Source organism: Nicotiana sylvestris, chromosome 9 (genome assembly GCF_000393655.2).
Source record: "Nicotiana sylvestris chromosome 9, ASM39365v2, whole genome shotgun sequence".
Taxonomy (NCBI): Eukaryota; Viridiplantae; Streptophyta; class Magnoliopsida; order Solanales; family Solanaceae; genus Nicotiana; species Nicotiana sylvestris.
Window position 1 is genome coordinate 10,276,957 of NC_091065.1, and position 15,629 is coordinate 10,292,585.

The 15,629-nt window shown below is 36.1% G+C and overlaps 1 protein-coding gene across 1 annotated transcript; it reads right to left on the reverse strand.

Annotated features, from left to right (window-relative positions):
• Positions 1-5,813: 5,813 nt before the first annotated feature.
• LOC138877080 (premnaspirodiene oxygenase-like) lies at positions 5,814-8,168 on the reverse strand. The gene is made up of 2 exons (XM_070156573.1): positions 7,232-8,168; positions 5,814-6,589 (listed from the first exon to the last, which is right to left on the reverse strand). The coding sequence occupies exons 1-2, from the start codon at positions 8,108-8,110 to the stop codon at positions 5,969-5,971; spliced, it is 1,500 nt and encodes a 499-aa protein (XP_070012674.1). The 5' UTR covers positions 8,111-8,168; the 3' UTR covers positions 5,814-5,968.
• Between the last annotated feature and the right edge of the window lie 7,461 nt (positions 8,169-15,629).

The following is a 15,629-nucleotide window of genomic DNA, read 5'->3' on the forward strand; positions in this document are numbered from 1 at the left end:
CTCGAGCAAAGGTCTCATCATAGTCTATGCCCTCCTCTTGGCTATATCCTTGGACCCCTAATCTTTCGTTGTTCCTTGTAAACGTTCCATCTTCATCAAGTTTGTTTCCGAAGACCCATTTAGTTCAAATTACTGATCTGTCCTTGGGTCTTATGACCATATACCACACTTGACTTCTTTCAAACTGATTGAGTACATCTTGCATTGCATTCATCCAGTATGAATACTGCAAAGCTTCAGCAATATTTTTAGGTTCAATAAGAGTTAAGAATGTATCAAAAGCACACAGATTCATTAATTGAGATCTGGTTTTAACTCCAGAAGTTGGGTCAGTAAGGATGTTCTCAATGGGATGAGAACTTTGATACTTATAAGGTTTCACCACCAACTGATTTCTATTTGAAGTTTCTCTCATGTTCTGTTGCTGAGGAACAGGCTCATGGACAGGTTCCATATGGAAATTAGATTCACTTTTTCTTTAATCAGTTCCCCCTGTCAGGTTGCCCTAGATGGAAGAACCTGTTCAATCACCTGTTCCGTCTTTTGGTGTAGTTTCAGCTTGAGCTGTGATTTCACTCAATTCTTTTACCAGCCCAATAGCTTCATCTTCATGTTCCTGTCTCTCAGAAAGAATGTTAGTTTCAAAAAGAACTACATGTACACTTTCTTCTACACACAAAGTTCTTTTGTTGTTGTACACTTTATAAGCTTTGCTATGTGAATAATATCTTAAGAATACTCCCTCATCACTTCTGGGATCAAACTTACCTAGGGAGTCCTTTCCATTATTGTGCCCAAAGCACTTGCATACAAATGCCCTAAGATGGGATATATTTGGTTTTCTCCCTTTAAGTAACTCATAGGGAGTCTCTCTACAAGCGGTCTAGTCATGCACCTATTAATGATGTAACATACAGTATTTACAGCCTCTGCCCAGAAGCTATGGGGTTGTTTACTAGAAAGAGGCATAGTCCTAGCCATATCTTCAAGAGTCATATTCTTTCTTTCAACTACTCCATTTCGTTGAAGAGTCCTAGGGCAGAGAAATTATGATCTACACCATGCACATCACAAAATTCAGCAAACTTAGCATTTTCAAATTCAGTTCTATGATCAGACCTAATTGATGAAAGTTGATTACCTAGTTGTTTCTGAGATTTTCTAACAAAGACAATAAACATGTCAAATATTTCATCCTTCGATGTTAAAAACAATACCCAAGTAACCTAGAGTAATCATCAACAAGCATCATCACATATTTCTTCCTACCTCTTCTTAATGTTCTCGTTAGACCACAGAGATCCATATGAACCAGTTCCATCGACTTGGTCGTACTTACCGCTTTCTTGCTTTTAAAAGAGGATCTTACCTGCTTCCCCCTTGCACAGGCCTCACAAACTTTGTCTTCCTTGAACTTGATGTTAGGTAACCCTATCACCAGGTCCTTGGAGACTAATTTGTTGAGTTGATTTAGACTTGCATGACCAAGTATTGTGTGTCATAAGAGGGGATCATTGTCCAATACACTTAAGAAAGTGAGTTCGTTTTCTGAAAGAGTAGAAAAATCTACAATGTAAATATTGTTAACTCTTTTTCCCTTCAAAGCAATCTTGTTAGTGGTATGATTAATCACAAAACATTTGGTAGAGGTGAATGCTACCAGGTTACCTCTGTCACACGGTTGTGATACACTGATTATGCTATATTTTAAGTCATCTATCAAGTAGACATTCTTAATGGAATATGATTCTGTCTTACCTACCTTTCCAACCCCAATGATCTCACCTTTCTTACCATTTCCAAAGGAGACATTACCTCATTTTAGGTCCTCAAGTGAAAGGAACTCGTTCATACTTCTAGTCATATACTTTGAGCAGCCACTATCCATGTACCATATTTGGCTACTTCCCTTCACTTTGACATGTAAAATAAAATCAGGGGTTAGTGTTAGGAACCCAAACTAGTTTGGGTCCCTTTCTATAGGGAAATGGGTGAATTGAATTCTTTTTAGCCCATCCAGGCAGCCTATTTATCTCTTGAACAAAGATTTTGTTCTTTTGACTGGCCTTTTCTTTTGCATTGTATTCACTTTTGTAATGACCAGTCTTGCCACAGTGTGTGCAGATTTTGTTCTCAGGAAGTGTGATGTACTTGCTTTTGGGATCCCACTTAGGTGTCGGGGTCCTATAACCAAGTCCTCTCTTATTTCTACTATGATGCTCTTGTAGCCAGGACAGTGCATTAGAAGACTTATTCCATTTGCAAGTTCTATCTAGTTCATGCTTCACCTTGCCTAAATCTTCTTTTAGGACTCTTATCTACTCATATCTCTTGTACAACTCATTCTTCATTTTTCCTAGATTTTCTTCTAAGGTGAGGTGTGTATGATCAACTTTCTTTGTACCTATTCCTAATTTTAGTTTTAAATTTTCAGATCTAAGTTCTAAGACAGTGGTGTCAAGTTCAAGAACCTAGTTCTTCAACTCAGTATTTTTACTATCACTTTCACTAGCCCTGAGTTCCTGATTTTCACACTTAGCTTTTTGGATCACACACTCCCTAGACAGATGTTCCTTCTCATTGTTTATGACCTTAGACTCATCAATGAAGTCTAGAAGTAATTGAGATAGCTTTTCTTTAGACAAAAATTTAATCTTGTCTTTGAGATGAATCACATTTACCTCTTGCTCATCATCTGATTCTCCAATGTCCATAAGTGTTGTTTTATCTCCAACTTCATCTTCTAAATCCTCATCTGAGCTTTCTCCCTAAGCAACAACCATAGCCTTTGTTGATCCTTTGTTCTTCTTGGGTTGAACCTGTTCCTTCTTCCTATTCAGTCAGCCCTTTCTTTCTTCCATTTAATTTCCCACTGAGGACAATTCTTGAACATATGGTCAGTTTTACAACATATGTAGCAGCCTTCGCTGGTTTGTTTTTAGGGGCCCTTGGTTTGTTGAAGGTTGCACTTTTTGAAGAACCCTTTCCTCTCATTAGGTACTTCTTGAAATCCCTTGTGATCATATCCATTTCATTATCCTCTAAATTTGCACCTTAAGTTATTCTAAGAGCCAAACTTCGTTCCTTCTTGGGTGCATCCATTTTCATGGTTTGCCTTCTCAGTCCATAGGCAGTGACATTTCCAATCAGCTCATCCAACTTGAGAGTAGCAATGTTCTTTGATTCCTGAAGAGCAGTGATTTTGCTTTTCCAAGTTACCGGCAAGACCCTTGACAAGATTTTCTCAACCTTGTCTTATTCAAGGATAATTCTTCCAAGATACTTAAGTTCATTTGTTAGTGTTGTGAACCTTGTGTACATCTTTTGGATGGTTTCACCTTCCTTCATGGTGAAATTCTCATATTGATAATACACCAGTGTTCCTCTTAATCTCTTTACTTGAGGAGTTTCTTCATGGGCCACTTATAGAGTGTCCCAGATCTCCTTAGTAGTAGTACATCTTTGAATTCTGCTATACTCATCTAAACCTAGTAACACACAAGCCATTTCTTGGTCTTGACATTCTTTTCCCATTTCTTCAAATCTTCAGCAGTACAGTCAGCTCTTCTCTTTGACACGTCCACTCATTCAGCATTCTTCTTTGTGGTAGCCAGGGGACCATCAGTAACAATGTCCCAAAGTTCATAGTCTTCTCCGATGATGTGGTCTCTCATCTTATTCTTCCACCAAGAATAGTATTGGCCATTAAAGAGTGGAGGCCTAGCAGTAGATTGTCCTTCCCAGTTTCCAGGTAGTGCACTCATCTTGATCTGTTCTTAAGGTGTTAGCGTCTTCAAGGAAAATCTGCTTTGATACCAATTGATGTTTTATACTTCAATACCACACAAGGGGGGGGGGTGATTTGTGTGGTACCGAAGTTTTGCTTAACTTGATTATAGAAGGACCTGGTTCTTCTATGAGTTCTAACTGCTACTGTTACGGAATAATAAATACAAAAAATAAAGAACATAGATATTTTATGTGAAAATCACCAGGCTCAAAAGATGAAAAAATTACAACCTACCTTTCAGTAGAATTTCTCAAACTCTCCACTAAAATCACTGAGCCAAAAAGTGCATTTACAAAAAACTCTTTTGTAAACCTAGGATAAACTCTAATCCCATTGTGACACACAACCTCAACTGTTGCGACAACTACAAGTTAACTGTAACTTGAAAACTCTAAGTACCTAATACAATTGCTTCTAAATAAGTTGAAAGGTACAATGTAAAATCACCTACTACAATTGAACTAGAATAAAAGATAGACACTTGGAACTGATTCTTCTATCTGGTTCAAGTAGCTTCAGGTTTGCACGCTTGAATCACATATAAATTGCTTGCAAAATTGGCTTGCTATTTTACTCTCAATTCATGTTTAACTTCTGCTTATGTGCATCACCTGTAAAAGAGAACAACATTAATATTTAAGAAGTTAGCAATTAGAGATTGACTAGGATACCGATGCTACTCTTCCATGGTGGAAGAGTTCTAGTTGATCTCATACTCTAACTCTATCTTTTTCCTAAACCGTGTTCTCTTTGTTTAAGGAGTCTTTCTCCTTATCCAATATGCAACATTTTCGATCATGATGAGGAGATATCACTTCTGATAAGTTAGGTTTGTCTCCTTTACGTGCATCTCACATGTATCACAATTGTGTTTCACAAGATGGACCTGGTCCATATTCGAGTTCCTTAAACTTCACCTTTACTTGGCCAACAGTAACTGGCAAGAACTTTTTGTTGTTATTCATCAAACCTCACATAGCTCAATATCAACAATACACAAAACAAAATATGATGATTCCATCATATTATATTTTTTTGGTTACTAAAACCTAATCATCACATTATCTTTTTTTGGTTACCAAAACCAAGCATTTTATTTATTGAAGAGGGAATAAAGGATTACAAAGAGGGGGCTGAACGTAGAGTTACAATCCCCTGCGAGTCCAAAAGTAAGCCCGGTAAAAAGGGTGGAGGGTTATCACAACATGCCAAAGCTCCCGCAATGCCATTAGCCTCCCTATAGGAGTGTTGGACCTGTGGCTAGGGGTGGGCATTCGGTCGGTTCGGTTATTCGGTTTTCGGTTTTGTAAAAGTAGTAACCGAAACTGAACTGAAATAAGTTCGGTTCAGTTCGGTTATTCTAATTTTGGTTCGGTTTTTGGTTTGAACATTATCATATTGGAATCCTTCTATGTAATAATACGACCGACGAATTTGTTGATTTTTCCCAAAACTTCGAAATTGTTGGAAATATTGTGTTTATAGAAAAAAAAATAGACTAAACTTTGCATAGTATTGATCATAAAATTCAAACATAGTGTAAATTACAACTCTGTGTGAAATTCTCCCGGTATCTATCACATATGCTATGGAAGTTTTAATAGACTGAAAGTCTTTAAGATTGGAAAGTTGATGGACTTACTTAATTGGGTTGAGTCTTTGATAGATTGGACCTAATAGTATTGATTTATTACCTATGGGCTTAGCCTATGTATAACTTAAAGAACATATATGTTAATAATTCGGTTTTTCGGTTAACTGAATTAAAAAACTTAATAACCGAAAATCGAACCGAAAAACCGAAATCGATCGAACAAAATGAATAACCGAAACCGAAATTAAAAAAAAATCGGTTCGGTTGGTTTATTCGGTTCCGACCGAAATATGCCCACCCCTACCTGTGGCATCCCTCCAGTATCTTTTCTTTATAATGGAGGGATGTAAGTAAGTATATTTACTTCACACGGATAGCATGTCACTACATTACAAAATATAAAAACAACAGAAAATCTTATTTGACAGCTTGTGTGGAAAGCTATAATGATATATCTATATATGAAAAAGGACACAAATATTACAAATAAGTAAACACCAACGGAAGAAAGTACAATGGTGGGGTTGCCAACGAAATTCAGTTGCAAAGATTCTTCTTTTAAGAAAAGGTTTGACACCATGAGATCACTCTTCACAGTGTTGATAAGCAGTTGCGATCAAGTGTAGGTCATTCTTTCTGGCACAAGCTGCTCCAGCCGCCTCAGTCAAGTCCAATTCACTTGGATTGATTTCAGTTGGGAGTTTCCAGTCAAAGTGATACAATAATTGAGCCAGTGGAAAATAAACATTTGCTAAACCAAATGATATTCCGGGGCAAATTCTCCTTCCACTACCAAAGGGAAGATATTCATAATTATTACCAATATAATCCATAGAGTTGTGTTCAAATCTCTCAGGTTTAAAGCTTTCTACGTCATCCCAATATTTTGGATCTCTTCCCATTGCCCAAACATTAACCACGACTTTTGTTTTCAATGGAATAGTGTAGCCGTTTAAGTCCGTTTCTTCTCTACATTCTCTTGGAAGCAAAAGAGGTACTGGAGGATGGAGTCTGAAAGTTTCTTTAATGACCATCTTTAGGTATTTGAACTCCTCGACATCAATTTCACCAAAAGTTTCTTTCCCTCTCAAGATTTCTCTTACCTCTGCTTGAGCTTTGGAAAATACACTTGGATTCTTCATCATTTCGACCATGGCCCAATTAATTGTTGTTGATGAAGTTTCTGTTCCCCCACCAAAGATGTCCTTCATTTTCGAGCAAGTTACAATATTCATTTCTCTTACAAACTTCTTGACAAATTTCTACTGAAATATTCAAATAACATATTTGTACTACGTTTGTGCTACTACCTTTATTCTACACCAAAAGGAATTCTAAATTTTCTATGACGATCCAAAAGGTCATCACCTGTTTTCTTACCCATTATGTATTTTCGAGGCCTTGAAAACCTTATTTAAAGTTGCTTTGATTTTCGTACGCAGTCCAAGCGCGTAGTCGGAAAGATTAAATAAGATTTGTTGTCCTAATTGAAAGCTAACTAAAGTGACTCTTTAAGTACAGAAATTTATTATGCAATTTGAGAACGTTAGTATTAAAGATAAATCATAATACTTCATCAATTTCGCTTTATATGGCACGGTATAACTAGATACAAAGTTTAAGAAAGACAGAAATAATTTTCGAACTTGTGGTATTAAATATGTCATGAAATTCCTGTGGCTATAAAAACATGTCATTAAAGGTAAAATAGAAAATTTAAAGTTAAATTATTTCTTATATAGAAATACGTCATTCTTTATGGAATAGGATAAAAACAAGTTCCACAAAAAATAGAATAGAAGGAGTACTAATAACGAAGATAGAAATATGCAGTAAATAGTACGTACAGAAATGATAGCTTTGATGTTGTCGTTAGTGATTGGAAATTGAAGGCCTCCCTCTTTCATAAGTCTTAGCAGTACACCAATTATACCTTCACCTCCTGATTCACCATCGCTTTTTGAAGTCTTCTTGTGCTCATTGATGATATTTTCAAGAATGGCATCTAATTCATTGTGTGTATTCATAACTTTAGCCTTCATTCCAGTGAGCACATGAAGAAACTTCAGTGAAGGGAATATATCAGCCACATCAAACCCTTCTATTAAGTTTGACACTTTTTTGACTAGTTGTACAAATTCGTCTTGCTCCTTATATTCTTGTCCAAATGCTGATCTACATGTCATAGAGTTTGTGAAAAGTGAAATCCTTTTTGTAACATTAACTGGCTTACCAGGAGATGATCGAAAAAATTTAATCATACGATGAACTTCATCTTGTCTAATTGAGTTGAATGACTTGACATTTTTGGCACTGAGCAATTCCAAGAGACAAATTTTACGCATTTGTCTCCAGTAATTGCCATAAGGAGAAAAGGCAATGTCCATGCAATTATAAGAAAAAATCTTGGCAGCTACAAGTAAAGGCCTATTTGCAAAAGCGAGGTCATGAGTTTTTAGTACTTCTTTTGCCATCCCAGGAGAACTAATAACAACCAGAGAAACTTCGCCTAGTTGAAGGTGCATAATTGGTCCATATTTTTTGGCTAAATCTCTAAGGACATGATGTGGAAGTCCACCTAGCATATGAAGCATGCTTCCAAGAATAGGTAATTTCCATGGACCTGGAGGCAATCTTTTGGTTTGGCTATTGGAATTCTTCCATTTCTTAAATAAAAAGAGGAATGACACAAAAAGGAAAAGGGAAAAGAAGTTGAAGAACTGCATTTTGGGAGGGAATTAAAGGGGGGATTATTTGACTTGATAGTTTCTGCAAACTGTTGTTGCAAATATATGCTCTTTTATAGGCATTTCGTTTAGGCAAGAAATGGGATTTCTCTAAAAAAAAAATATGAGATATGCATTTTTCAGCAACTTTTTTTTGTCAATGAAAAGTACTTCACTTGACTCATTGAACACATTATGTGGAGCCAAATATGAAATTTACTTTTGGGAGAAGGGTAAACTTTGTTTTTAGTAATTTTTGTGAGTGAATGTCACGACCCGGATTTCCTTATCCTCGGGAGTCGTGATGGCGCTTACTCGTAGAAGCTAGGCAAGCCATGAACCTAGAAATCATTAACTCCTTTATTTTAAAACTTCTTACCAATTATATTAACAAGGGAATAAACAGTTAAATAACAGCGGAATATGAAATTTAGCGGAATTCTTCAATTTCTTAAATAAAAAGAGGAATGACACAAAAACTTTTAAAGTCTTCAATTTATGAGGACTTATTTAAAAATAAATACTGAAATATAAGAAATTACTCTAACCAGTTATATAAAAAAAAATAGTTAAGAACCAGGCATACATAAATTCTCCACAAATGTTAATATATTTTAAATTTTACACCAAATATATATAATTAACGTCCAAAACTAACAAGGTGCAATAAAATAAAATATGAGTTTGATAAATAAAGCAAATAAAATAGTTTAGAGGCTACAAGTAGGCATACAAATGGTTTATTAAAATTAACTTTTGCATATTTAAATTTTATTAATACTTCAAACTATATATAATTACTATAGTTTATGTTATTTTGGAAAAATATAACTTTTACAGTTAAAATTAAATTTTTGTAACTTGATATTGTTTGAGCAACTCTTATTTTTCTCATTGAAAAAAAGTTATTCACTTATGAAATTTTGTACATATAACTAATTGTGGTTAAAATACTATTATTGCAAACTGTACGACTAAAGTATAGTAAACTCGTAAATTTATAGTCACTTTAAATTTTTATCTATTGATATTTTCATGACAAATAGTAGTAACTATTATCTAACTATTTTTATTTTCTTAAAATAAGAAGATAAATATTTATTTGACTACAAAATTTTGTTTCAAATTTTTAATGTGCCTAGAAGATTGCTACTGTGACGGAAAATTTACCTTGTCGCAAAAACTAATGATTAGTTACAGAATTTATCGTTGCAATATATTCGTGGTTATATCATTTTATCGTAATGACTATTGCCATGATTTTATAGAACTTGAAGCAAAGTTATTTATTTAGTAATATTTGATTTAAATGGTTTATTATGGTTAAAAGGTTATTGTTGTTATATTAAGTTTCAACTCGTGGTAAAAGTTAATGATTAGCTACAAAATTCTATTAAAGCAAGAAACATGTGGCTAATTTAACCTATATTGCCACAACTTTTAATAACTTGAAGGAATAATATTCATTTAGCTACAATATTTTCTTTCAAATATTTTATTGTGATTAAAAAGTTACTATAGCTATTGTAATTTTTAACTCGTGGAAAAAAACTAAGAATTAGCAACATAATTCAATTATACCAATAAATCTGTGACTATATCATTTAACTATTGCCACAACCTTTTAGAACTTAAAGCAAAAATATTTATTTAGCTATAATATTTTATTTTAAATAATTTATTGTGGCTAAGAGATAACTATTGCTACAATAACTATTGATTCATGACAAAAAATTATGATTAGCTGCCAAATTTTATTTGTAGCAATAAATTTATAGTTAGGTAGTTATTGCCACGATTACTAGCGATGGTAGCTAAAATGAGAAATTAGCTTTATCAACTTAATTTTTGTGGCAAATTTTTTTTATAATTTTGCAAATAATTTTTGTGGCTATTATCAAGTATTAGCTACGTGAGTTAGGCATACCTAACTTGTTTCTCCTTATCAGCCTTCAAATTAAGTTTACAAGTCTTTCTATTGTTTTGCTTCAAGTGCCAAAGACTTTTCTCTAGGCACTTACCTCTAGCTACATTTATTCCTAGTTCGTAAACGACTAGGTATACACAGTGAATTTTACCCAAAAAAAAAAAGATTAGAAGAATACACAATAAATGTGCTTATTCTCCCTTTTTACCGGTCTTTGGTTATATTTATGCTAACCAAAAGGTTATATCACATTTGTGTGATTATCCAAAAGGTCATCTTATATTTTAGAATTCGATTCTGCGTTTCGAAGTCTTTAAAACCTCATTTTATTCTTTCGCGATTCGCGGTCCGAGCGAGTTTCCGAAAAGCTTTTATGTTTAAAGTTAATGAAAATAATAATTTTTGCCTTTAAAAGTTGATTTAGTTGACTTCGATTAACGTTTTGAGTAAACAAACCCGGACTCGTATTTTGAAATTCCCGTGGATCTGTATCGATATGGGACCTGGGCGTATGTCCGGAATCAAATTCCGAGGTCCCTAGCTCGAGATATGAATTATTGATGAAAATTGAATATCAGAAAATTAAATGGTTTTAAGAATTTGTTTAATATTTGATCTCGTTGGTATCGGGTTCGTATTTTAGTTCCGGAGCCCGGTACAGATTCATTGTGATATTTAAGACTTGTCTGTGAAATTTGATGAGAAACGGAGTTGGTTTGACGTGATTCGGACGTCCGGTTGTAAAAATAGGAATTTCAAAGTGTTATTGAGAATCTCATATGATTTGGTGCTAAATTCGTAGTTCTAGGTGTTATTTTTGCGATTTAATCACGCAAGCAAGTCTATATGATGTTTTTAGACTTGTGTACATGTTTGGTTTGGAGCCCCGATGGCTCGGGTGAGTTTCAGATAGGCTACGAGATATTTTAGACTTAGAAATTTGGTGTGTTTTGCTGCAGCTGGTGTGCTGTTATTTTCTGCTTCCTGATCGCGAAGCCATTTTCGCAATCGCGAAGGGGAATCTGGGCTGGGGAGGATATTACTCTACGCGAACGTTAGACCCTGGTCGCGAATGAGGAGCATTGGGGGGAGTTGCTCTACGCGAACACGACCCTTCAAACGCAAACGCGTAGCTCTATCTAGGCTGGGCAGGGACCCAGGAAACTCTACGCGAACGCGAGCCTTGTCTTGCGAACGCGAAGGTGAGGCGGGCTAAACCTTCGTGAACGCGTAGTGCCTCCCGCGATCGCGTAAGTCCTTAGGAAGTTGCCCTTCGCAAATGCGACAATGTCCTCGCGAACGCGATGAATACTGTCGCCCAGCTATTAAAATTCCATTATGGGACATAGCTCATTCTTTCAAATTTTCAAAAGCCAAATGACCTAGGGAAGATTCTCTCAAGCTAGTTTCTTCTCCAAACTGTTGGTGAGTGATTCCAAACCATTTCTTTCAATTACCCATTGCATTTCATGAATTTACAACCTAAAATCTAGGATTTCCATGGTAGGAATTGGGGGTTTGGTAGAATTAGGGATTTTTGGGAAACTGGCATTTTGACCTCAATTTGGGGTCGAATTTCAAAACTAATTCCCTATTCGGGCTCGGGATGAATGGGTAAATAAATTTTATTCCGAACCTTGAATTTTGACCAAGCGGGCCCGGGGTTGATTTTTGACTTTTTGGGGGAAGGTTTGGGAAATCTAAATTCACGTATTCTAGTTTATTCCTTTAGTAATTATTAATGTTATTGAGTTAATTGGGGCTAGATACGAGTGGTTCGGATGTGAATACTAGAGGAAAAGCTATAATTGAGCATTGAGTGGCTCGCAGAGTGAGGTAAGTGTCGTGGTTAACCTTTGCTTGAGAGATTAGGTCTTATTTTCCTATTTTCTATGTGTTTGAATGTTGAGTACAACGCATAGGTGTAGTGACGAGTACCTATGCGTTGTTGTTGAGTCATAACATGCTAGTGAGTCTTATTCATAAAATTGTAGCTTTCCATGATTATATTATCCATGTATAGACTAGTTTATTGTTATGTTGATCATTCTTATCATATGTACATATTTTGGTATTGATTGGGTATTAACTCAAAGTTGAGGTCGATATTGTGGGAAAAAATGTTAAAGTAAGACTTGTTGTTGTCACTTCTATCTCCCTATTATTATTGTTCCTTGTTCTGGTGAGGGAGAGTGTTAATGCACGAAGGGTAATGGCACGCTATTCTTATTTGATTTATTTGGTGAGGTTGAGAGTAAAAGAACAAAGGGTAATGTCATGCCATTCTTATTTGATTTATTTTGTGAAGTGGAGAGTTAAAGCACGAAGGGTAATGCCGTACCATTCTTATTTGATTAATATGGTGAGGTTGAGAGTAAAAGTACGAAGGGTGATGCCGTGCTGTTTTTATTGATTATCTGGTGAGGTTGAGAGTAAAAGCACGAAGGTTGATGTCGTACATTTTCCATTGTTGTGTTTACTTGTTATTACTGGCTCAAGGTGTACTAGCTGCTTAAATTTCTTTACTTCTGTGATTCTTTATCTTGTAACCCCCTTAGCATGCCCCCCCCCCCGTTATTATTTGTTTAGCTTCTACTAGTTGCTATTGTGCTCATGTATTTTTTAACTGCACATATTTATGTATGTGTCTTGTCCTAGCCTCGTCGCTACTTCGTTGAGATTAGGCTCAACACTTACTAGTACATGGTGTGGGTTGTACTGATACTGCACTTTCTATGCAGATTTTGGTACTGGCTTGAGTTTTCCCCGAGTTTAGCAGCTGGACTTGATCGACGAGTGACCAAAGTAGATCTGCTAGCGTCCGCAGATCCTACAGTCTCTTCCTAGACTTGTTGCTTTACTATTTCTTTCAGATTTTGTATGTAGTAAATCGTAGTAGCTTGAGAGTTGTGACTCCATATCCTAAAAGTTTCAGTTACTTTGGGTTTTATAATATTCCACAAACTCTGTTTATCTTTTGATTGACTTAATTAAATTCTATTACAAAAAATTTGTTGAAGTTGATTTGTGAACTCTCTAACTTTGGCTTGTCTAGAAAGTAAAATGTTAGGCGCCATCACGGTCCCGAAGGTAGGAATTCCAGGTCATGACAAGTTGGTATCAGAGCACTAGGTTGCCTAGGTCTCATAATTCATGAGCAAACTTAGTAGAGTTTGGATGATCGGTATAAAGACGTTTGTACTTATCTTCCAGAGGCTATGGAGTTAGGAATAGTTTCACTTCTATTCTTCTTTGTCATGCGATTTTGTTATTTCAATGCTAATTGAACTCTTTTATTCTATTCTCTCGCAGATGGCGAGAACACGCACTATATCTTCAGTTGAGCAGCACCAAGAGCCCCCAGTGGCAGCTCTTATGAGGGGCAGAGGACGAAGCCGAGGCCATGCCAGAGGCCGAGGCGGGGGCGAGGCTCAGCCCAGAGCTCGAGCAGCAACACCAGTAGCAGAGCCTCGGGTGGAGTTTGATGATGAGGTTCAAGCCCAGACTGTTCCTGCCGGACTCGCTCAGGTTCTAGAGGGGTTCATAGTCATCCTAGTGCTTCATGATGATTTTGTTCGTCTAGTGGGCCTTATAGAGAGTGTTTCTCAGGCCACCAACACCCTTAAATCACCTTAACTGGATAAAAGAAAATTGTACATCAGATGCAAGCATCCTACTACCAAACAATGGCAATAATAACCCCTATTATACTTAGGCATATTTGGCTAAACCGCAATCACAACCTCTTCAATAACGATTCCACCACATTGATACTAGGAAAATAATTATGTATGCTATGGAATATATCTGTCTCACAAATCAGAACTTCAAAGATCTTATGATAACAAAACACTGATAAAATGGAACCCTGACCACACAACATCTTTAAACTCAACATAGATGATGCATACCAAAAAACTCTTATAACGGAGGAACAAGAGGAATCATTAGAAACTACGAAGGTCAATGGATTGATAGTTTCTCTTACCACACAATGAGCTCATCCCCATCCAGGCTGAAATAATCGCCCTTCTATAAGTATTAGAACTTGTGTTCATAAAAAATAATTTTGTTTATAGTGGAAATAGATAGCCAGGTATTACTACAATCATTACATGGCAATTCTAAAGCTAATGGGAATATTCTACATGATTGATGGTTCCTGTTAGAAGCACTGAACCAACCAGAAGTTAGGCATGTCTACCGCGAAGGAAACCAAGTGGCGCACATACTAGCGAAATTTGGGAGCAACTGCAACTCACATACTACCACCGAGTGTGGCGAGCACTTCTGGAGTAAACCATCTTTATTTTCTTTATCTAGTTTACGCAAAGACAAACTACGGACTCCTTTGATAAGATCAGTCCAACACTATAATAACTCTCTTTACTTTTAATGCTTAATAATAATCAGCGTCCCCTGGCGCCTTTATAAAAAAATGTACTACCTTTGTTGAGTAGGAGAAGATGTAGCCATTTATCGACGGGTTCAATTGATATTTTTTGTCTATTTTTTATATTTGTTTTGTAGCGACGGTTTATTTTGTATATTTTTTGTATAGTGGCAGTCTATTTAGTATGTTTATTGTATAGTGACAGTCTATTGTATATAAATAATACATAGACCATCATATTTGTATCATTTTTGTATAGTGACGGTCTATTTTTTTCACGACCCTAGTTCGCTCTCCGTGAACTGTCATGACGGCACCTAGTGTCTATGACTAGGTAAGCCTAACAAATGCAGAACATAAATGAAACTTGCAGAAGAAATAATCAAAAAACCAAAATAACTGAATGGAAACAATAGTTACAATGTCGCTCGGCATACACAACACAACATTCTCAAAACCAATTATACTATCCCAAAACCCGGAAATTCACGGAAACACAATCCTTTGAAATATCTAACAGTCTAAATCCAGAATATCTAACAAGGAAGAAAATACAGAAGGGCAATATTTAACAGCTAGAATAGAAAGGGACTCCTCGGTCTGCGGACGCAGCAGATGTACCTCGAAATCTCTAGAATGGTCGCCTCCCTCATGGTCAACAGTATAGAACAGAACAGTATAATTAAGTACAACGGTAAAATAACACAGGATATACAGGACAACAACAACTATACAGAAACAAGGTAAACACAGAAAAGAATTACAGCTCAGCACCAATAATAACAATTAGGGATCTCCTAGGATACCGTCCTGTAGTACCATATGGACATATCCAATGGATCTTCGGGGGTCCCGTCCCGTAGTCCAACTCATAGTGCAAGAGGATCTATCGGAATCCGGTTCCATAGTCCCAAATGTAAATACTCAGTACTAGGGGAATCTACCGAGTGCATTCCCATAGTTCTATATAACTGTGCAGGGGGATCTACTGGAATCCCACATTCGTAGTCCCAAAATAAATACACAGCAGCAACAGGAAAATATATTAAGAAATTGCAAATTTCATATTAAGGCAAACTAGTAGTTCTATCCTAGCATGCTGCATAGAATTCAGGTAAAACAGGTTGAACAAATAAAGCAATTAAGTCACTTGGACATGCTTTTCCTAAGCTAACAATAGGCTTAATAGTGCAAGTAAT

Bases quoted from the DNA above. Each gene is read 5' to 3' on its own strand.
- LOC138877080 (XM_070156573.1), bottom strand. From the start codon at position 8,110: ATGCAGTTCTTCAACTTCTTTTCCCTTTTCCTTTTTGTGTCATTCCTC. The intron at 6,590-7,231 runs GTACGTACTATT...TCGAAAATGAAG, and splicing joins ACATCAAAGCTATCATTTCT to GACATCTTTGGTGGGGGAAC.